At 50.6% G+C, this 22,030-nt stretch overlaps 11 protein-coding genes and 1 non-coding gene across 12 annotated transcripts; 6 read left to right on the plus strand and 6 right to left on the minus strand.

Moving 5' to 3' along the window:
- Nucleotides 1-406: 406 nt before the first annotated feature.
- On the plus strand, nucleotides 407-4,423 carry YALI1_C29926g (uncharacterized protein; the record flags this gene model as incomplete). Its single annotated transcript, XM_502101.3, has 1 exon — nucleotides 407-4,423. The coding sequence occupies one exon, from the start codon at nucleotides 407-409 to the stop codon at nucleotides 4,421-4,423; it is 4,017 nt and encodes a 1,338-aa protein (XP_502101.3).
- Nucleotides 4,424-4,603: 180 nt separating this feature from the next.
- Nucleotides 4,604-5,032, plus strand: YALI1_C29968g (uncharacterized protein; the record flags this gene model as incomplete). The annotated part of the gene is made up of 1 exon (XM_068282518.1): nucleotides 4,604-5,032. One exon carries the CDS (start codon nucleotides 4,604-4,606, stop codon nucleotides 5,030-5,032), a length of 429 nt encoding a protein of 142 aa, XP_068138619.1.
- Nucleotides 5,033-5,081: 49 nt separating this feature from the next.
- Nucleotides 5,082-6,128, minus strand: YALI1_C29983g (uncharacterized protein; the record flags this gene model as incomplete). The annotated part of the gene is made up of 1 exon (XM_502103.3): nucleotides 5,082-6,128. One exon carries the CDS (start codon nucleotides 6,126-6,128, stop codon nucleotides 5,082-5,084), a length of 1,047 nt encoding a protein of 348 aa, XP_502103.1.
- A 532-nt stretch (nucleotides 6,129-6,660) lies between these two features.
- Nucleotides 6,661-6,732, plus strand: YALI1_C29988r. Its single transcript has one exon. It is a non-coding gene; the product is annotated as a tRNA-Glu (tRNA).
- A 1,257-nt stretch (nucleotides 6,733-7,989) lies between these two features.
- Nucleotides 7,990-8,562, minus strand: YALI1_C30007g (uncharacterized protein; the record flags this gene model as incomplete). Its single annotated transcript, XM_068282519.1, has 1 exon — nucleotides 7,990-8,562. One exon carries the CDS (start codon nucleotides 8,560-8,562, stop codon nucleotides 7,990-7,992), a length of 573 nt encoding a protein of 190 aa, XP_068138620.1.
- A 1,441-nt stretch (nucleotides 8,563-10,003) lies between these two features.
- YALI1_C30022g (uncharacterized protein) lies at nucleotides 10,004-12,907 on the plus strand (the record flags this gene model as incomplete). The annotated part of the gene is made up of 1 exon (XM_502105.3): nucleotides 10,004-12,907. The coding sequence occupies one exon, from the start codon at nucleotides 10,004-10,006 to the stop codon at nucleotides 12,905-12,907; it is 2,904 nt and encodes a 967-aa protein (XP_502105.3).
- A 120-nt stretch (nucleotides 12,908-13,027) lies between these two features.
- On the plus strand, nucleotides 13,028-13,308 carry YALI1_C30052g (uncharacterized protein; the record flags this gene model as incomplete). Its single annotated transcript, XM_068282520.1, has 2 exons — nucleotides 13,028-13,076; nucleotides 13,124-13,308. 2 exons carry the CDS (start codon nucleotides 13,028-13,030, stop codon nucleotides 13,306-13,308), a joined length of 234 nt encoding a protein of 77 aa, XP_068138621.1.
- Nucleotides 13,309-13,381: 73 nt separating this feature from the next.
- YALI1_C30058g (uncharacterized protein) lies at nucleotides 13,382-13,802 on the minus strand (the record flags this gene model as incomplete). The annotated part of the gene is made up of 2 exons (XM_068282521.1): nucleotides 13,382-13,616; nucleotides 13,675-13,802. 2 exons carry the CDS (start codon nucleotides 13,800-13,802, stop codon nucleotides 13,382-13,384), a joined length of 363 nt encoding a protein of 120 aa, XP_068138622.1.
- A 1,479-nt stretch (nucleotides 13,803-15,281) lies between these two features.
- Nucleotides 15,282-15,611, minus strand: YALI1_C30078g (uncharacterized protein; the record flags this gene model as incomplete). Its single annotated transcript, XM_502106.3, has 1 exon — nucleotides 15,282-15,611. One exon carries the CDS (start codon nucleotides 15,609-15,611, stop codon nucleotides 15,282-15,284), a length of 330 nt encoding a protein of 109 aa, XP_502106.1.
- A 605-nt stretch (nucleotides 15,612-16,216) lies between these two features.
- On the minus strand, nucleotides 16,217-16,912 carry YALI1_C30086g (uncharacterized protein; the record flags this gene model as incomplete). The annotated part of the gene is made up of 2 exons (XM_002143004.3): nucleotides 16,217-16,432; nucleotides 16,865-16,912. 2 exons carry the CDS (start codon nucleotides 16,910-16,912, stop codon nucleotides 16,217-16,219), a joined length of 264 nt encoding a protein of 87 aa, XP_002143040.1.
- Nucleotides 16,913-17,491: 579 nt separating this feature from the next.
- On the minus strand, nucleotides 17,492-19,777 carry YALI1_C30119g (uncharacterized protein; the record flags this gene model as incomplete). The annotated part of the gene is made up of 1 exon (XM_502107.4): nucleotides 17,492-19,777. One exon carries the CDS (start codon nucleotides 19,775-19,777, stop codon nucleotides 17,492-17,494), a length of 2,286 nt encoding a protein of 761 aa, XP_502107.3.
- A 1,068-nt stretch (nucleotides 19,778-20,845) lies between these two features.
- Nucleotides 20,846-21,890, plus strand: YALI1_C30130g (uncharacterized protein; the record flags this gene model as incomplete). The annotated part of the gene is made up of 2 exons (XM_502108.3): nucleotides 20,846-20,864; nucleotides 21,337-21,890. The coding sequence occupies 2 exons, from the start codon at nucleotides 20,846-20,848 to the stop codon at nucleotides 21,888-21,890; spliced, it is 573 nt and encodes a 190-aa protein (XP_502108.1).
- Nucleotides 21,891-22,030: the final 140 nt, after the last annotated feature.

Below are 22,030 nucleotides of genomic sequence, written 5' to 3' on the forward strand. Positions count from 1 at the left end.
ATTGCTAGTGGAATTTTTCCATTCAAAACGCCCCGAAACAGAGTGTCAAAAGCGAAATCACTTCTTTAAGTAATTTGAACAGAAGTAATCAACCCCCGGCTTTCTTTTACTTGGAATTGTTCTCATTTACCATTGCGACCAGAAATAGCCCCAAAAACGAACGGGAGACTTGCAATCACTTTTATGTTCCAAGTTTAACATTACTGAGCTCGTAAATGCTCCCTGAAACTTCCCCCGCCCCCATTTTAACGCCTCCGCCCTTCACTCGATCACGTCCGTCGCGTCAAACAAAGTTCATGCAGGTAGATGCGAAATAATGAACAACATAAACAAGTGAAAAAACGTCCGATAGCAACATCTTGGAAAACGGCACAAAACAACTGGTTTTTCTCACACGAGCGCCACCATGTCGGGACTGCGCATCCAGATAAATTACATCGACTATGTAATGGCTCCTCCGGGGCCGCTGGACTGGTCCAAGGTGCCTGAAACGGTATCTTGCGAATGCGACTACAAAGATCTACACCGGGTTCCAGTGCTGCGGATATTTGGAGGCACCTCGGACGGTCTTTCGTCTTGCGCACATGTGCACAACGTCTTCCAATACTTTTACATACCCTACACCGGTCCTTCCTTAAGTCCGGCGGATTCGGAGCCGTTCATAGCAGACATGTATCGCCGAATCAACCTGCAACTCCGTTCCAAGAGGACACGTGGCGAGAAGTTACCCGAGGAGTGTAGTTTTCTGGCCAACATTGTGCTATGCAAAGCTACACCATTCTACGGATACCATGAGGGATGGAGATACTACCTGAAGATCGTGGTGGTGGACCCTAGTCATGTTGGAATGCTGGTGGACATGTTCAGGAACGGTGTGTTTGGATGGGACCACTCGCGTGTGTTTGAGAGCCACTTGTCTTACATTTTGCAATTCTTTTGCGACTACAATTTGCATGGTTGTGGATGGATGGAGGCGTCCAGGTACATGATGAGAAGGGAAGGTATGATCTCCAAGTCGGAGTTTGAGGTTGACTTGCAGGCCGAATACATCTTAAACCGACTGGTGATTTCGACCAACAAGAAGCCAGGGGACAAGGCGTTCCATTCACTGAAAGAGCTGTGGACGAGCTTACAGAGCATTAGAGACAAGTTCAGCAAAGGCGAGTACAAGAGTGACTATGGAGAAAGGACTGTAAATGACCCGCGGGAGCAGTGGTTTTCAGCCCAGTCCATGTTCTCGGAGTTGGAGGAGAAGGTGAGCAAGGCAGACTCGGCCCATTCATACGTGCAGTTCTGGCCCAAAAGGCCATACGACAATCTCGTTCCCACAGCGTTTGAAACGACAAAATGCATGTTCAAGGGAGAGGGTGCCTCAGAAGTGGACAGTTTTGTGTTTGATGTGTCCTTTGACGATCTTCCTTCCATGTCCCAGGAAAAGAGAAGCAGTGCAACAAGAAAACACAGTTCCACTCCTCCCCCATCAACCAGGAAACAAAAGGGACTCAACTTCAAGGTGACCAAACCCAAGTTTGATGTTCCAAATACTGCAAAGACGAGTACTGCTGTTGCTACTGCTACTTTAACTACAACAGTCTACACTTTCAAGCCACCTCCATCGCGTGGACTGTGTATTACCGATTTAGACGACAACAACATGGCACAGAAAGTCTACCCAAAGCCGCACTACTCACGTGATTCAGACGTCCCCACAAAAACAATGACACACGGAGGCGTCACTTTTCGAATTCTGGGGTCTTCCGTAAAGTATCTACCAACGGGATTCCCCGAAAAGCCCTCAAACTATGCTCTTAAGGGCGTTGTTGAGCTGGCAAAGTCTCCTCCATCGCGTGATGACGTACTCAAGTGGATAGGAAAGACTACCAACAATGCTGATCTGTTTCTGTCCCAGATAGCGCCTCCTACCCAGAAGCCCAAGTACTCTTTCCCCAGTCAAAACACACTCTCCCAGCGACACGAGTCGGCTGCTTTAACGGTCATGAGCATGGAGGTTCATGTGAACACTCGAAAAGGTCTCAATCCAGACCCAGATCTTGACCCAATCCTGTTCGTTGTCTGGCACATGTTGGGTGGTCCCAGTGGAGTGATTATCAACGCCGAGGATTGCCCAGACTTCACAAACATCATCGAAGCACCTTCCACTGTCGTCAAAACAGAGTGTGAAATGATCACTCATCTTCAGAAAATGGTGGAGAACTTTGATCCTGACATTCTGACTGGCTTTGAAGTCCAAGCTTCTTCCTGGGGCTATGTTCAAGACCGTTGCAAGACCATGTTGTACCCATGTGAATTTGGAAGGGTTCAGCATCATAAGATGAGCTCGAAAATTGACACTTGGGGCGCACGAAAGGCTTCTGGAGTCAAAGTAGTTGGCCGTCATGTGCTCAACTTGTGGCGTATGATTCGTGGGGAGGTTTCTTTGTTGAAATACACGCTTGAGAATGTCGTCTTCCACGTTCTACACGAACGCATTCCCTTCTACACACACGATACGCTCACAGAAATGTGTGTGGGCAGTCTGTCTGACCGGAAATTACTTGTGGAGTACAAATGCACGCGGTCCAATTACAATCTGCAGCTCTTGAGCACTCTGGAGATTGTTTCACGAACAGCTGAGCAGGCTCGAGTGGTGGGAATCGACTTTTCGTCCGTCTACACCCGCGGCAGTCAGTACAAAGTCGAGTCGTTTCTTGCTCGCCTGACAAAAAGTGAGAACTTCATGCTGGCAAGCCCCAGTAGAGAACAGGTTGGTCAGCAGAATGCCCTGGAGTGCATTGCTTTGGTAATGGAGCCCGAATCTCGACTTTATACGAGCCCCGTTCTTGTTCTGGACTTTCAGTCTCTTTATCCTTCCGTCATCTTAGCCCACAATTACTGCTACTCCACCTGTTTGGGCAAATGGACTGATTTTGAAAAGGACGGAAACACTTTGGGAACGGAGAAACTGTTCTACAAGCCGTCTTTGGTAAAACGGTTGCTGACTAAAGACGATGTGACCATCTCTCCAAATGGCCTGGTGTTTGTGAAACCCCATATTCGAGTTTCTCTGTTAGCTCGAATGCTGGGTGAGATTCTGGAGACCAGATTCATGGTCAAGGATACTGCCAAGCTCGATAGAGACAATGTGTCGTTCCAGAGACTCAACCATAACCGACAGCTTGCTCTGAAGCTCGTGGCCAACGTCACATATGGATACACTTCTGCCTCCTTCTCTGGACGTATGCCCTGTGCCGAAATCGCTGACGCAATAGTTCAAAGTGGACGTGAGACGCTCGAAAAGTGCATTGACGTGATCCATGGATCGGACAAATGGGCAGCCAAGGTCGTCTACGGCGATACAGACTCGTTGTTTGTATGTCTACCTGGTCGTACCAAGGATGAAGCATTCAAGATTGGTACTGAGATCGCTGATACCATAACATCTGCCAATCCAGCACCCATGAAATTGCAGTTTGAAAAGGTCTATCTTCCTTGCATGCTCATATCCAAGAAGCGATACGTGGGCTACAAGTGGGAGTACTCGAAGCAGATGTATCCCATTTTCGACGCCAAGGGAATCGAAACTGTGCGACGAGACGGCACCCCTGCTGCCCAGAAGATTGAGGAGAAGGCTCTTCGTATCTTGTTTGACACTGCTGATTTATCTCTGGTCAAATCGTACCTCTACGAGCAGTGGACGAAGATTCTAACTGGTAAGGTCTCGATTCAGGACTTTTGTTTTGCCAAGGAAGTCAAGTTAGGCCAGTACAAGGAAGGGGGAGTGTTGCCCGCGGGTGCGAAGATCTCGGCTGAGAAAATGGCAGTCGACATGCGCTTTGAACCCCAGTACAAGGAACGTATCCCATATGTGGTTGTTGCTGGTCCTCCCAAAAGTCGGCTGATTGACCGATGTGTTTCTCCTGAAGAACTAGTCAGGAACGCCAACTCTCTCATTCTCGACGCCGACTACTACATTCACAAGACTCTGATTCCCCCTCTGGATCGGTTCTTTAACTGTGTGGGTGCTTCTGTTCTCAAGTGGTACGAGGAGATGCCCAAGAAGCGGCGGTACGAGTTTTACCAGACTGTTTCTCGAGCAAAGACCAACCAAACCACGCTCAAGTCGTACGCTGTGTCCAACTCGTGCATCGTCTGCAAGACTGCCCAGACGTCTGGCTTGTCTAAACTTTGCGCCACGTGCGAGAGTGATCCTGGTCATGCAACATTCGTGCTTAACTCCGATCTGAGGTACAGGGAGAAGCGGCTGGATGAGCTCAACACAATCTGCGCGCAGTGCTCAGGCGACTTTGAGACTAGGTGCGAGTCTCAGGACTGTCCTATTTACTACTCACGGGTCAAGGCAGTGAGTAAGGCGGAAGATGCAAGTGAGAGGCTAGTGGAGTGGACTGAGGGGCTGGAGTGGTGATGCAACGATGGAGAACTTATTTATTTGTATTGTAATATATTTATTTATAACTGCGCTGGTTGCCGTGTGTGCCTTCTGTACCACAGTCGAACCCTGGGTGAAGCGCCAAAGTGTTTCTGTAGTTGTGCCAGTATCAGCGTCTGTCCTACCAGTAGCTCGCGTCTTGACTCTAGTCCGTGGATGTCACCAAGTACAAAGAATCTAGAAGCACGGCGCCAACCCTCATTGGTGACACGAGGGGCTTCTTCTGCGATAATGGCCCTTCCTCACGAGCTCGCTATTCATAATTGCTTAGCAATATCCTGGGCGAGGAAACAGACACCTTCTGTTTCTCCCATTCCGAGTGGTAGGGTCTGCGAGGATATCCCTTTTCTCAGCTTCCCTTTTCTCAGCTTCCGAACACTTTCTGAACCAGTTCTGGGACGAAACTGCGATGTTGAACGCGTCATTGGCGCCACAGGCGATGATGGACCCGTTGAATGGACTACTGTACTTGAAGTAGCAGGGCAAAGGATATCTGCATGCTGTTCACTGCATCAGACCAACGCCTACTTTCAATCAATGCTTCATTATCTATATATATCCTTAGTCCTTCCTTCACTGCAATAGCACTGGCCAGTGTCTTTTGTTTTGCATGTACTTGCACTCACTTCACTGGTTACTCCTCCAACAAGACCATCACCTTTGCGCAAAACGCCTCCAGATGAAAGATATACTTCGCACCCAGCTTCAACCGATGCTCGTAGGTGGCTGCGGCAGAAATCAACGGCACCCTCAGATTGGCAGGCACCACCGGAATCAGTCTGTAGGTGAGCTCCTTGAGAATCGTCGAGGGAGGAATGCAATGGGAGAGCAGCTCATAAAAGAGCGATCTGATGGCCAACAGAGTGGCTGGGGTTCGAGATGACACGAGTTCTCGGGCAATACGGCCAATGACCATTTCCCAGTCAGGAGTAGGAATTGGAGTGTTTTCCGACACCGTTTTGGAGCCTGCAAAGGTGTACAGAGTCTCCAGAGTCAATAGAGCCTTCCGCAGGTTCCGGTCGCTATGCGAAGCAATCTTTTCCAGGGTTTTGGTGTTCTCAAGATCCACATGTTCCTTGGCAGCCACTTTTTCCAGTACGTTGACAATGTCCTGCTCGGTAGGTGCAGCGACTCGCACCAGCAGGGTTCGCGACCTGATGGGTGCAATGATATTGGAGGTGGAGTTAGTGAGCAGAATCAGTCGGATATTCTTTGTGTATTTTTCCATGGTTCGTCTGAGGGCAGCCTGGGCGTCACGAGACAGCGAGTCGGCCTCGTTGATGATCACCACCTTGAACCGTTGTTTGGCATTGAGGTCGACCTGCTGAGTTTCAGCAGTTTCCTTGAGCAATTGCTGGATCACAAGACGGTCATTGTTGCCCATGTCGGACGGCGTCACTTCAAGATGGTAAGCCGAGCAAATGACGCCGAGCTCGAGTTCTCGCTTCGACGGCGTCACGAACTTGTGGGACTTGGTGCTGATTTTCTCCACGCTGGGGCCGTAGAGCTTTTTGAGCAGTCCCATGACTCGGGTCTTCTTGCCTGCTCCCGACGGTCCGTAGACGAGAAGATGAGGCAGATCGCCTGTCGCGGCAAGCGCGGAAAACCGCTCGGAGATGTCCTGGTGGTAATCCACGTGATCGAGGGACTTGGGACGGTGTTTATCTACCCAGAGAGACATGTTTTGGGGTTGATGTGGTGATGGAGAAAATGGGACATGTAGAGACGCGTGTAAAAGTGATTTGGCGTTTAGAGTTTGCCAGTTGTAGAGATTGATGGAGGATACAAGGGTGTTGAGAAGTCGGTATTCGGGGAAATATACCAATATAAGATGTCGTAGAAGGAGTGTGAATGGGTTGATGAATATTTAGAAAAAAAAACCAGTCAGATTTGATTGCAGTTGTACGGATTTTAGGAAAATACACACTACTGGGTAAAAGCTTAACAATAACTTGTGCTTGAGTCAACCAAGTCTAACTAAAGTGAAGAGCCCACCGAAAGGGCATTTACTATAGAGAGGAGAGTTTGATTTCCACTCAATTCCACTCAATTCCGCTTTAGTTCACATCATTAACACACATCATTGTCATCCATCTCCGTGTCGTTTTATTCTAACCCCATTTTTTCCTCCGAGTAATTATCCTCCCGCGTAAAATTCAGAACGGGATTTTCCACGCTCTTGTGGGTCGAGAAAACCCAATTTTCACAATCTGTCCGATATAGTGTAGGGGTTATCACTTCCGCCTTTCACGCGGAGAACCCGGGTTCGATTCCCGGTATCGGAGTGTCTTGTTTTTTTGCGTTTCCGACCCCCACCACGTCTGTGGTGCTTGCTGTCATTTTCACGTACATTTCTCTTGCTTGTCCTGCATCTCAGCATTCCATGCAAGGCTGAGTTTAGGTTGTCGTATTTCAGAAACTGTATCAAGTGAACGAATGAGGTGAAGAGATGAGGTGAAGAGATGAAGGAGAGACAATATTTGTAGCAATGAGGGCAATAATCAACAATTATTCGGGTTAATCACGTGGTACACTCCTGATTACCTTGTCCCCACGCCCTTGTCTTCCCTGATGCTTCCTGGATACCGTTAGCCCATGGTCATACCATTCATAGCCAACCGTCAACGTCTCTTGTCCAAGCTGAAGGAGGCTGATATTTGCGTCCGAAAGGTGAGCCATCGCGTTTCAAGCAGTTCCAAGTGGCTTTTCGAGCCCAAGAAGTAAGCCTTGAAGTAAAAGCCCTGTCAATAGACTCGTATCATAGTACAAGGCTTAGCTACAGATGTTCAGCAAGGGGTAATGGCTTGGTTACACGCCCAGCAAGGCTCAGCACTCCGCAGCAGACTCCACAAGGCTCAGCAAGCTCTACCAAGCCCAGCAAGGAGTTGTGTATGTGCCAGACTCAGCAGGATACGGTCAGCCAGGGGGTGCTCAGATGATGATGCACGACCTGTTCTCCTTCTTTTACCCGTACTTGTGCATCGTACTCGTAAATATTGGTCAGCTTCACGATCCGTCAGGTGGCTTGTGTCTCAGATCTATTGCTCGGGAGGGTCGATGGTTTGCAAAATTATTGGCGTTTGGGGAAATTATTAGGGGAAATTATCGGAGGAAATAATTCTATGGGCGCAAAGATTACTGCACTTTTGGCGATAGAGAGACCTCGGTGAAATAATAGTGGGTGGGTGCAAGTCTTGATCCAGTTGTGTACTTTGGCGGTTGTATCATGCTCGTCTAATTTTGTGCATGAGTGCATCTGGCACACAAGGGACCAACAAGTGATGACCCTTCTTCTGATACCCCGCTACACGAGGATCCAGAACCACGTTAGCAAGGTGAAACGGCCCTTTAGTGAGCGTCTATTGCTGTCGTGTTGGGAAATTAGTGTGTGACGTCACTAGACTGGATTAGTCGGCCGTCTGGGGTAAATTACACCCGCTTGGCTGCGTTAGCGCCGGTTTTTAGTTCCAACCCAGGAGCCAAAACACATGAGGTATTTCAGGTATTATAACCCTGGACGAGGGCTTGTGAACCCTGTCGATCTAAACAGTCTTGATTGTGGGAGGTGTTAGAGCCTCAGCCATAGATTGTTTCAGATGGGCAGTGTGGATTCTCTCCATCCTCGAGGTTGACTGTAGGCCTGTTTGGTGCCTGACAGGAGGTACAGTAAGGAGTATCCAGAATGTACAAGTAGCCTGGGCTGCGGACGGGCTAAGGAACAAGCACCGCTGGTGTCTATCGGGGGTGTGTGCCATCATGTGATGCACGCCATTGTGTTGATGTTCATTGTGGGTTGTGTTCCCGACAGGATCCACGCATCGGCCGTCGATCAACAGGGGGTTCCTGGTTGCTGAAACAGTTGTACCTGGGTGAGCTGTACAGTGTGGTGATGGACGGAGATTTATGCGGCTCCGATAGACAATCGAAGGTGCCATCACCAACGACTGGCCATAATAAGTGTCAGTGTGGTACGAGTACAGTAAGAGTACAGTACGTTGACTACCTGTTGCGCCTTGCACCGCCAACAAACAAGCTCCACAAAGCTCCAGAATGTGTGTACCTGTATCCCTAGCGCATTCCAGATTACCACTGGCGAATATCGTTTTACGTTCCATAATGAGATTGTACTTGTAGTATACACATTAGATTCGGGAGTTGTGAGCGTCTTGTTGCGGCCGTGTGTGGCGGAGGTGAAAAGAAAAAGAAAAAGAAAAAGAAAAAGAAAAATAGGTGACAGAGTGAGAATGCGGTGAGTGGCAGTCGCAGCTATGCACCCCCTGTTTCACCATGCAGGGGGCCGACGGCGATAAGTAGGGGTATGGAGCCGCTGGGGGTGTGTAGAAAAGCCAGCTGGAAGATGGCGACACAAGACACGTCCAAACAGCTTCGTCTCTGCGAAATTTTTCTTTTCTTGCTACAATTGAAACCTCCCTGACGGCGGTTTTGGTTCTACCGTGGGGCTCTTTGTTTGGGTTGGAACCTAGAGCGAAGTGCTAAAACTCTGTTGCCAGACACCTCCCGAAGCCTATCTAATTATAGTGGATGGCGGGAGGTATAACAGTGTGTTTGGGAGGGTGTTAGGGGGCCGCCAGAAGCGGTTTAAAGACGGAATATGGACATTGGCCGTCTTATAAAGCCCCTGGGAGCGGCCCCTTTCTCCCCCAACCAGCCAATATCCCGCTAGAACCCTCCCCACTCACCCGTCACACCATGTCTCACCCTGGCTAATATGGTTTCTGTCGCATTGACCACGCATGGCCACGGGCGAGACTAAAAGCGGAACTGAGAGAACGAGGATGGAGGTTGAATCGTGTGCAAAAGAGCAAAATTAAAGAATCGAAATTAATACCACCGGGTCTGGTGGTGTTGCAGACTGCTCTCGCCGGCTTGGTCACCCTCCACGTTCCGCTCTGAAGGTGTAACGTGGTTGCCACGGTGATGTCCACTCCCATACAGGCCCAAGTGTTTGTTTACAGAGTTTGATTGGACACGCGTGGCGTAGCAACGACTGTGGAGGCGGGACAGTGCCGGGCTCACGATGAGAACCGTTGCGGTGTCGACATCTCCATCCATCCACCAACCCCTGCAATTCATCAGCAATACCAACACACATCACTTCCTACTGCGGCCATACCGCTGTGCGCTGTTGTGTGCAAGTTTGACTTTAGACTGTATAGATAGGGGCTGCACAAACAAACATGACGTCTGTTTACTTCCCACCGTCCCAAATAAGCTTTGCACTACCCCTTTGCCAAAACGCCAGTGTTAAACACATCCTGGTCCTCCGTGATAGCTCCAACCGTAGGACGCTACTTTGTGAGGTTGGCTCGTGACTCGTTTCAGCATACTCACCTCCCCCCCAACGCACACACACTCAAACACAAACACATACCCCGTCTGTGTACACCCACAACCCCCTGGTACCCCACCATTCTACAGCTAGACCTGATCTGTACCCGCAGACCGGCTTGATACACAACAACTCCGCTACCATCGCCTCCAAAGAACATCATAACCAACCACGCATCCGCCATCGCACACAGGTACAGCACGCCCATGTCTCGACAAAAAAAATCGCGAGAAATCCGGTTCGGAGACTACATTCTGGGGTCGACTCTGGGCGAGGGAGAGTTTGGCAAGGTGAAAATCGGCTGGAGAAAGGACGGCAAGCAGCCCGAGCAGGTGGCCATCAAGCTCATCAAGCGCGAGACGGTGCCCCCAAACTCGAACCGCGAGGCCAAGGTGCATCGGGAGATTAACGCACTCAAAATCCTCACCCACCCCAACATTGTGCGGCTGGAGGAAGTCATTCAGAACGACAGATATATTGGAATAGTGCTGGAGTATGCGTCTGGCGGCGAGCTGTTTGACCACATTCTGACCCACAAGTACCTCAAGGAGGCCTCAGCCTGCCGCCTATTTGCACAACTCGTCTCAGGAGTCCACTACCTCCACTCCAAGGGTATTGTCCATAGAGACCTCAAGCTCGAAAACCTGCTGTTGGACAAACACAAAAACATCATCATCACGGACTTTGGCTTTGCCAACACCTTTTCAAGGGGCTCAGACGGCCACGTTTTCGATCTCATGGCCACATCCTGTGGCTCTCCCTGTTATGCTGCTCCAGAACTAGTGGTTTCGGACCAGAAATACACAGGCCGCAAGGTCGACGTATGGTCCTGCGGAGTCATTCTCTACGCCATGCTCTCTGGCTACCTGCCATACGACGATGACCCGGCCAACCCGGATTCGGACAACATCACCCAACTGTACAAGTACATCACCACGACGGCCCTCACGTTCCCCGAGTACGTGCCGCCGCTGCCACGGGACCTATTACGACGCATCTTGGTGCCGGACCCCCGAAAACGAATCTCGTTGAACGATGTCAGGTACCATTCGTGGCTGGCTCCCCATTCTCGTTTCCTGGCCATCACTCCTAAGGAATGGGAAGACGCAGTGGGCAAGGTGGCTGTCCCCGTCAAGACACACATGCCTCGATCCCACTCAGTCCAGCTTTCCTCTGGTGCTCCAGTCTTTGACTCACGACTCACAAAGCCCTCCGGAGTCAACATTCCCAACTTTTCGTACAATAATAGACATTCAGTTGGTGGAACGTACTCCAAGCCCATTCAGCGACAGGGGGAGTCTACCATTGGAGCAACTGTGTCCTCAAACACACCTGCAGGCCCAAGACCCATCAGTGCTGGCCCCTGTGCTGCCACAGCTGCTGCTGCTTCTGCCTCCAAGTCGCATGCTGCGGCGAACCCTCCCACCCACGCTTCCACGCCCTCAGTGGCCTCACTCAATATACCCGAAGATACCAACAACAATAGCACGTCCAATTCCCGACAAGCCCCCAGATCTGCCACATACACGGGCATTTCGCAACTCACATCACCCCCGGGGGCATCCCCCACGTCGCCCAAATTCGATTTTGATCTGCCCAAGCCTTCCATTGGCACCATCACTGAACAGCCCACGCCTCCCAGCAGTCCAAAGGTCAAGGAGAAGGGCAAGGAGGCGGATGATCTCGGACCACGTGATCTTCCTGCTGTCCCCGATACTGCTCCTGAAGCCACTCCTCCGGCTTCTGCGGCTGACACTATCCCCAGCGCCCCCGCTACGGCCCCCTCAGCCCCCGTGCTTGAACATCAGTCGTTTGGAGCGTCATTTGGCACCTCGTTTAGTTCGTCGTTTGCTGCTTCAGATCCATCTTCCCCTCTGGTATCGTCTACTCGTCTGCCTCCTGGACGAAAACCCCGACCCACATCCTACCAACCCACACCCACGCAGTCGTCCATGCAGCCACCGGACTCGTTCCCCTACATGCACATGGTTAACAAGAACGCCTCTGTGCCTGGTTCGGCCAACTCGGTGACCCCGACATCGTCGCAGCAGAGCGCTCAGCCGGTACCTCTGTCGCTGGTAACACCCAGTACGGCTGGCTCGACCTTCTTCCGACGCCCTTCGTCGGACGACTCGCAGATCTCATTCGATGAACGACGCAAGAGCGGCTCCTTTCTGGTGCCCCAGTCGTCACTGCCCAAGGTCAAGTACTCGGACTCCATGGTCCAGGGTGAGCTGTCGTCTCCGCAGTTCCGCAACTCGCCCAGCCAGGTGGCGCTCTCCAACTGGTCCAATAGAAATTCTGTGGCTTCAATGGAGAGTGGAGATGAGGGTGTTATCGGGGAGGTTGAGTCGGTTGCAGAAAAAAAGGAAACTGACAAGGAAGTTGTCGACACTGTGGCTCAGTCTGACACCACTTTGATGCCCCCTCCAGCCCTCCCCACCTCTGCACAGGTTCCTGGCAAGTCTACGACCCCCCGAGCGGTTTCAGCTGAGTCCAAGACAACCAGCACGTCCAGAACGTCCATGGAAAAACCTCTTCCTGTTGTTCCCGCTGCTTCTGCTGCGCCTGCTGCAGTGATCCCCACAGCGCCCTCTGGAGCCATTAATCCCGGTGCTCCTAACTTCTCGCGACCCCGACCGGTGTCCATGCAGGCACCCAAGGCCCAGACCCGGTCACATCGTCGAGGAGTCGCCTCCATCTCTTACGGGGCTGACAAGCTCTTTGGCAAGATCATTGGCGACAACCTGGACAATGACAAGGACCCAAGAGAGTCGAAGGAGTCTGTCAAGGATGCGAAGGGAGGCTCCAGCTCAGCTGCCTCTGGTGCCGGTGCGCCCACGGCCGAATCGACTTCCAAGAAACGCTTCTCGTTCTTTTCAAACTACTCAAAGGAAAGTGTGGAGTCTCACGAGGCTCACTCCACACCATCCACGTCCTCTAGAAAGATACTAGAGCCTCCTGCGCTAGACCGGTCGCACTCGATGAACCAGCGTCAAAACAGACAGGTGTCTGCCTCCCAGGTGAGCACCGCCGAGTCTACCCATTCTTCGACCGCCCGCAAGGTCATGGACTTTTTCCGACGACGGTCAAGAGTTTCTGCATCTTAATTAATTATTTTGGTATATTATACAACAGCGAGTCGTACGTACGTGCTAGAATGCGCAGTATCTTGCAAGGTATGTACGAGTACGGCTTCTAGTGGTACAAGTACGATTGCCAACTACACCATGTCTGCGTGGAAGAGCTCTACTTCATCTCTTGGCAACGTATATTATCGTTTGAAGTAGCTAGTTGGTTGGCCGTTATACTGGTATGTGCAACAGAAGCTGTGGACGCACAAAGAAACTGTGGTTGTCTGATCTCAGGATTTTATTTCCAGACCTCATCCAGTCACGGATCTCATTCCAATTGCGGATCTCATTCCACCCAGCGGGTCTCATTCCACGCTGGTTCCATTCATATGTTACATTTTTGCTCATCACTTGATCCAGCTGAAACATTCCAATAGCCAAAACACCTTAGCGTTGTCGATTCACAACGCTATACAGTCCATTTATGTTATATTATTGAGACTAGTTGGATTACTTGTAGCTATTGAAAGCGGTGCCCCTAACTACACAGACGCTAGCAATGAGACAAGATGGTAGTGTGTGAGACATGTAAGTGTGTGTGTGAGACACGTGAGGCGTGTGTAAGACGTGAGGCGTGTGTGAGATGTAAGACGTGAGGTGTAAGATGTGTCGGGAAAGATTGAGGATCCAAGGTCGTGCTTGGTTGGTTGGGATCTTTATTACCAACTGAGACCGACCGGGCGTACTCTCTTGAGTTCAGCACTGATCACATGTTGGTGCACACCATTAGCCTAAAAGCGGACACGCTAAAGGAAATTAATGGGCGGTAGTCATTTGATGCGACGTTGGAGATAGAGAGATACGAAGGGATAGTGGGGGGAAGTTGGGGACTGTAGGAGGTTTGTTTTGCATGGAGTTTGGTATGTGCCATGTCACATGTTCGTTAGGCAGTACAAGTACGATTCGTACGATAAATCCTGTGCTAGTACAGAACCATTACAGTCAGATACAGTAACAGTTGTACACAAGTATCGCGGTCCTTGAATCGTACTCGTACCTGTAACGGTGCTTCTTCAGTATCGATCGCTTGCATTTCATTTGTCCCCTGGGTTAGCCACTTGTATGTCATAATAATCCTCGACACACCGACGGAAGACATAATATCGGCACTTCAGATAGCACCCACTAGACTAGCCGGTTTAGGGGAGAGTAGCGCCCTTGCTACCTGCGCTAGTTCGCTCTGCAGGTTTCATAATTGCCGTACCAAGACTGCGGGTTGAGTTCTCTTTGTCCTTGCCGCAGTAATTCTGACACTTGGTCGGTTCGACACGACTGTTCTCAAACATTCTCTGTACTGACTTGGAGGCTGGTTTAGTAAGAGGTGTAGACATGACAATGAGTTAAAGCCTGAAAGTAGGTACGAGTATCGCATCATACAGGTGCATTATATACAACTCAGCTTGGTCCCGCTTGGCCTCATTTCGGTGTACATCTGGGTCTTGGTGACAGTATGGAGCTTTGACGTGTCAATATCGCACGATTCAGGTGTGCAGTCGTAAAAGTGAGCAAGTGTATATATTGTGCAAGTGTATATATTGTGCAAGTGTATATATTGTGCAAGTGTATGTATTGTGCAAGTGTATGTATTGTACACTGTAGCTATAAACAATCTCAGTGTATTCGGCGGAAAAAATAGTAATTACACACACTTCACGGTTGACCTGGTTCTCAGAGTGAGGTTGCGGATACAGACTGGAAATGCTTGGCTATGAGATATATTGATTAGTCGATGAGTTTTGTTAATATTTGTTCTTGTACACGGCCTGAGGAAATTCACTGACTGGGTGGAGTGGTGGATTAAGTGTTAGTGTCAACTAGATGGTAGGTATTGTTACGAGTTGCCCAGTGACATGTTTATCTGAAATTCAAGGAAAAAGGAAAAAGTCAATATAGTTAAACATTCAAAGATGTTCAGCTAGTACTTAGGTGAAGGGGACAACTCTTCCAAAACATCAATATCGCACCTGACAAAGCATATATGATCGATGAGCCGATAGATGTGCATTCGAAGAACTATTGGTGCTTATCTTGGCACTTTGGTGGGTCTCTTCGTCTAGAAATCATAAACCTAGCCTCTTAGTCATCAAGACGACATACCGCAGGACAATCAGACCTTCGTCTTACACATCGTACCGCCAGACGCGCACATCCCGTACCACCACTATGTTTCTGCCTTGCTCTCGCACACGACATCCCAGATCAAATCATAATGTTACTGTATATACAAGTTTTATCCTCCTCAGTTGTCTCCTGCCTGAGCACTCTGTTGTACTCAGATCTCGACAAGTAAGGGCTCATAGCAAACTTTCCGCCCCTACTCATCTTCCCTGTAGTGTCTCTGTTGGCTTTCCTAGTCAGAAGCGTCGGTAGACTCGTGTGCAGCGTACTTTGACGAGGCGTTCTGGATCATCTGGGTATCGCCAGGAGTGATGCCCTTGTCTCGGAAAATTTGGCCGATCTTGAGGTTGGCGGTGAAGTACTTGTTGACGCACCGGTCGATGCACACGGACTCGCCCTTGTTGATTTCGCCCTCTCCGTACTCGGCGGGGATGCATTTGGATCGACAGGTGTTCATCAGCGAGTCGAACAGAGCCGTCAGCGACTCCATTTCCAACTCCGCCATCTGCATTCGAGCAGGATCCACCTCCTGTGAGTTCATACCCATCGAGTAGAGAGACATTTTGTGTTGTTGTGTTGGGTTGCAAACGGAGCTTTCCTCTGGGGAAACCAGTCGCCGAAGATATTTCAAAACCTAATGTGAGGTGGAGCTACACTACTTGTAGCTGGATGGTGGACTCCAAGAGCGCCGGTAAGGAGGGTATTGGAGGAGGTTTGGAGGAATGAAAAGGACGTTTATGGAAATAAACACACGTGAGAAGTTGATTAACGCATTAAAAAATCCACTTTTTCCCCTGTTAATACTTCGTTTGAAGGACTCCTCCACGCCTCTGATTGCTTGTTAGACTACACCAACAATGGGGTGTCGTACTTATAGGGTTTACACGACCATTAGACCACCCCACCCAGAAGTCGAAGCGACCCATTCTGTCACCTCACAATACTCCTACACCACTGGTATTGTTCAGTTACTGTGCTCGTATGACTACCACCTTTACAAGTGGAACAAGTGAAAATACCACCCCGTGATCCCAATAAGTACTTACAGCACAACCACAGAGCTAGACAAGCTACCATGGCCGCCTTCCTTGGGCATCAACCAAACTCTGACATCTACATCTCCCTTCACTTTCAATCTAGTTATCATACATGCTATGTAAGAACCTCTTAAATAAGGGGTCGTTCGGACTTCCACACGTGGTTGTGCTTGAAGGCCTCGGGGGCAGTGGCCTGGTCGACCTGCTTTCGGCCCTGGCCGCCGTTGAGTCGCAGATCTCGCTCCATCATCTGGGAGTCCCACTGGTCAATGGCGAATCGGTCTCGGACGCCTCCGTTTCGGTAGACGTGGAGAACCTGCATGGCTCCACCTCCAGCGGTGAGGAGCTGAGTTAGTCTATGAATGGGGGTTGTGGTCGTGTGCCTCGCGACCTTGACGGGATCGAACTACTCCGAGGCAATAAACAACAGTCTGAGAGAATAGGGAAAAGCGAAGACATGTGAGATCTGATTCCAAAGGATTCTGCGTGATACAGACATATCCCCTGCCGGCTGGGAATACCATGTCAAAGTCATTGTACGTCAGAGACTTACTGTAGCTTCCCTTCCACAGTAATGGAGTGGTCCGGTATAGCTGGTATCACAAGCATCGTTCATCAATCGTCCAGGGAATGTGGCACCTCCACTCTCGTATCGAATCGCTCTCCAGAATTTCTGCATTCACTCCTGTAACTGTCGTCTTGTAGTGTACCTCCTGTCCGGTCAAATCACAAGTCCAAAGCCATAGCTCGAGCCACAAAGCCGCCGTCTCATACTTACACCAAAAATGATACCGTAAGGGAGCAATGCCTCAAAAGGAATAGCCATTTTGTCGTGTGTCTGGTTGTGTGTTAGAAGCTGTGATGTCACTGCAAGCCGAGTTACCCAAATTTTGATTGGTGGGAGGGACGCCCTCCTAACCCTGACTTTGGAACTTTGTTTAGTAAGCGATGAGACCATTGAAAGAGATCTACTCAGCGTGATAACAAACAAAGGCACGATCAAACAGTCACATGATATAAATTACTGCTACATTCAAAAACAACCATCTCAAACCATTTCTCTACACCATCTCGACAACTGGACTATTCATACCTCTTCTACACACTTTAACGTGACATGATATCCAAGTAAACTGTTGGGAGTTAAACTAAAAATACTGTAGTTTTAGAGTAAACTCTTCGACCTCGAGCTGGACAAGGAGCTGGATATCCCCCCTGGATACTTAATCACTGTGCAATACTGTACAAGTACAAGTACACTGGATACTTCCTACAATATGTACAATATGTAACTCACCACTTCCACGGTGTACTCCGCAACAGCTCGTGCCATGCTCTCAATCTACTTATACAATGATATTTATTTAACATGACCTATTTCTACGTCCACCTCTAGCATTCCCTCTTACAAGGTGTTGGCAGCCTCATCAACCTCCTCCTGCATCTTGACCTCAACCTCAACCTCAGCCTCAGCCTCGGTCTCGGATAACTCATCCACAGCCGCGGGGTTGGGCTTCTCGGGTTGCACGTTAGTCACGGCCTCGACCTTGCCGTCCTCCTTGATCTCGACAGGAGCTCCCAGCTTGGGTTCGGCAGCCTTCTCAGCGGGCTTCTCCTCAAAATCAATCAGGTTGCCCTGAGGGAACTTGTCGGGTTCTTCACTGGGGGAAGAAATGGACTCGGCAATCTTGTCCTTACCGTTGGCGACCAGGGAAGCCTTCCACTGACCTACAGACTTCTCCACGTTACCCTTTCCGTACGACAGAGCAACGAGAGCAGCCTCCGAGTGTCGACCAGTCTTGTTAAGCAGATCAACACACTGCTTCACGGCACCGATGGACCACAGGGCGTTGAAGGCAACGTTGTACTTGCCAGCATCGGCAGCCTTGTCAGCCACCCACTCCATGCCGGCTCGGTTTCCGGTGGCCGAGTACAGCAGCAGCAGAGACTCGACCTCGGCGATGGAAGAAGACTTGAAACACTTCTCGGCCAGGTCGAAGTTCCAGGCGGCAGTGGCAGCGTCTCCAAGCAGCTTCCATCGGTGGTCTTGAGGCGATCGCTCAGCAATCTCAGAGGCCACGGACAGGTCGTTAAGTGCAAGGGCAAGATCAAACTTGTGCTCGTCGTCGGTGCTCACCTCCAAAGCAAGCTCCTTGAAGCCCTGGGCCTCCAGGAACTTGGCCACCTTAGACAGCTCCTCCTCAGGGATTGCAGGGAGGAAGTCCGACTGCGCAAGCTCGACGTCGCCTCGCAGAACAACAGTCTGGTATTCAACGAGAGGCACAGACAATCGGTACGACGACACATTGACATCCTTGTCACACAGGTAGATACGCGAGTCCTTGGACACAAAGCCAAGCAGGTACTTGGCCTTATCGAAATGTGCGACTGTGTATGTGACGCCGCCAACCAGGTAGTTGAGTCGGTTGACGGACGAGGTGTAGACGAAGCAGTCGAGCAGCCACTCTCCGGACCGAACGGAGTCGGAAATTTCGTGCAGCAGCTCAAACGACTCCTCCACACCGTCCTCGTCCACGTTCTCGGCCTCATCAACCGCGTCCTTGTTGTATCGCAGAACGTAGAAGGCGTCGGCCGAGGTGATGGCGACCAGCTCGCCAGAGTCAGACCAGTGCACGCCGGTGACACCCTCCACGTCAATTCGTCGCACCAGCTGGCCAGTCTCCCACGAGTACATGGCGACAAAGCCATGACCCTTCACACCGAGCAGGGTACCACCGAAGATGCCCTCAACGGAAAAATTGGGGTCTACATGGCCCAATGGCCGCTCCTTGAAGTTCTTGTAGACTCGCACGGAGCTGGGGGACTCAAGCACAGCGTACTCGCTGGAGTCCTGGGCCCAAACAAAGTCCAGACCGGAGCCGTAAGCCTTGTTTCGCCATGCCAGAGCGGTGTAGATGATGTACTCACCGTCACCAACAACAGCCACAAATCGGCCGTTGGGGGAGTGTCGCAGGAAGGTGGGGAAAACCTCGACGGATCCCAGCTCCTTGGGCACCAGAGCAAGGGATTCGCCGTCCTTGGCGTCCTCGCCCTTAACCTGAGCGGAATAGACTTCTCCGTGCTTGCTCCACACCAGCTTTCCAGAGCTGTCCAGAGAGATGGCAGGGTCCTCCTTACCAAGACGGAGGACAACCGCGCCGGCATCAAAACCGACAGCCACGAGGTTGGAGCCTCGCTTGACACCCACACACCAGGCTCGCTCATAGCTGTAGTTGAGGGTCTGCTCGAGCTGGTAGGTGTTAGCGTTCCACACCTTGACGGTATTGTCCTCGGCACCAGAGATGATGACGGGCAGATCGGGATGGAAGACAGCGAAGGACACGTTGTTAGTGTGGCCCTCCATGGTGGCGACGCAGGCCTTGGTCTGGTAGTCCCACACCTTGACGGTCTTATCGTCCGAAGATGTGATGAGGTAGGGCTTGTCAGCACCGGGATAGTATTCGACGAAGTTGACGCCGGCGGTGGCATGGGCCTCGAGGGTGAAGTTGGGCCGCGACACGGTGGAGGCGCCCGACAGAGACCACACCTTGACGGTTCGATCCAGACATGCGGAGGCAAATGTGTTTGTGTCCTTGGGGTTGAAGGCCACGTACATGATGTAGTGGCTGTGGCCCAGGTACTGTCGCTCCATGGTCCAGTTTGTGTCCCAGTTCCACAGCCGGATGGACATGTCGTCGCCGGCGGTCAGCACGTAGGGCAGGGTGGGATGAACGGTGATGACACGGATGTAGTCGGGGTGGGCCTCAAACTGGGCCTCCTTGGCTCCAGTGTTGTAGTTGAAGACTCGCACAATAAAGTCGTCGGAGCCAACAATGATCCAGTTTTTTCGGGCAATGAACCGACCGGCTCGAAGAGGAACATCTGCCACCTCGATGCTCTTGACCACCGTCTGTGTCTCGTAGTTCCAGATCTGGGCCACTCCCGAGTACAGAGTGGTGAGTAACCATGGCTCAGTGGGGTGGAAATCGATTCCCTTGACTCGGTCAGAACGAGTCTGCGAGTGTCGCTGTGTTAGTCGTCGTCATGGCCGCGTGAATCGCTCAATTACTCACCTTGATTTCGAGCTTCATGGTGTAGTGCTACGCAGAGTGCAATAGAGAGTTTCATACGTGTACTTGTAGTGTTCGGTAGGGTAAGTAGGAGGAGTGATGGCGCTGGGAAATGCTCTGCTCAAAGAAACATCTCCGGGGGACACAATATTGTATAATAGAGATGATAAATGGACAATAGGAAGCTTGCTCTGAATGTTCCAGTTCTCTCTCAAGATAAATACTTCCAAGTCCCACAACTTTTGGCACCAATTACGTCTACACACACACCTGATGTACAGTGTACTCGTGCTCGCCTATTGATCTCACACCACAATATGTACACGTAATGTCCCAACACCCCCAAAGGACCACGGTTTTTACCTTGGTGCTGCACGATTTTGGCTTCCGTTTTACGTGTCAGCCAAAATTCATATCGGTAGGAGATTGCACAATGACGGGAGATTGTAGAGGATAAGCGTGGAGATAAAAAGGAAGAGAATTGTATGTGAGGAAAAACGGACAGTATATATACTCTTTTGCAGCACCTTCTATTGCTCCCAAACACCTCCTATACCAGTACCAAAGCGTCAGCCCCACCCTGGACTCAGTCGGATGCACGTGAAGCCGCCGGCTTAACCTTTTTGCTACATTCCACCTCACTCACCAACTTATCATCACACGTTGTCCTACTTCTTCAACTACTAATCATGTGGATTGTCAACTGGTGTGAGTATGGATGGAATACAGGGGCACTGATTGGTCGCTTGTGTTTGTGTACTTGTTACACAGACGCGGAGGCTAGCGGAAAAAAAGAAATCAGATCAAGTGGCGATACACGATACACGACAAGCTCTACAGCGACACGGGGGCTTCGTGACTTGAAATCCCGGAGGTGAAAACACAGTTAACAGAGACTGGCGACTTAGGGCTGTTCCAGAGACTCAAAAACAGGTACCGATGCCGTTTTTTGCCCCTGTTGCATTCATCAAGTTGCGGTTTGATGCCGTTCAGGGTTGCTCAACCCCCTGAAGATACACGGTTGCTCTGCTGTTATACCCTAAACAGTCATACGGTGGTATTCAACACAAGCAAACTCTCTGTGCCGTTATTGTACTGCTTAAACAGCAAGTCTGCTATCGTATCGCCGCTCAATTTCGCTTCACTCGCTTTTTGATTTGCCCCCCTTTTGCTAACCTAGTCTACGACGTTCTGTCCTCTCTCGGACTATGGAACAAGAACGCCAAGCTGCTCTTCCTCGGTCTCGATAACGCCGGAAAGACCACCCTGCTGCACATGCTCAAGAACGACCGAATGGCCGTCTCTAACCCCACCGTGCACCCCACCTCCGAGGAGTTGTCCATCGGCAACTGTAAATTCACAACCTTTGATCTCGGTGGACATATCCAGGCCCGACGAGTGTGGAAGGACTACTTTCCCGAGGTCAACGGCATTGTTTTCCTCGTCGATGCCGCCGACCCTACTCGATTCGCCGAGTCCAAGGCCGAGCTCGACTCTCTGCTTGCCATTGAGCAGCTCAAGACTGTGCCCTTCTTGATTCTTGGAAACAAGATCGACATGCCCCAGGCCGTTTCCGAGCTCGAGCTCAAGGACGCCCTTGGACTGTACCAGACCACCGGTAAGGGCAAGGTGCCTCTTGAAGGCAACATCCGACCCATCGAGATTTTCATGTGCTCCATTGTCATGCGGCAGGGCTACGGAGACGGTATTCGATGGCTGTCTCAGTATGTTTAGAGGGAATAAATTATTGTATTCTGATTGTGATGAGCAAAGCCGTGATTCCACATGGACCTGCGAACGGCTACATACTTGTTCCTACGTAGTTTGGGTATTTCAAGTACAAGCATCGGGTTGGGCCATCTACATCTGTAGTC

This window comes from Yarrowia lipolytica, chromosome 1C (assembly GCF_001761485.1).
Source record: "Yarrowia lipolytica chromosome 1C, complete sequence".
Taxonomy (NCBI): Eukaryota; Fungi; Ascomycota; class Dipodascomycetes; order Dipodascales; genus Yarrowia; species Yarrowia lipolytica.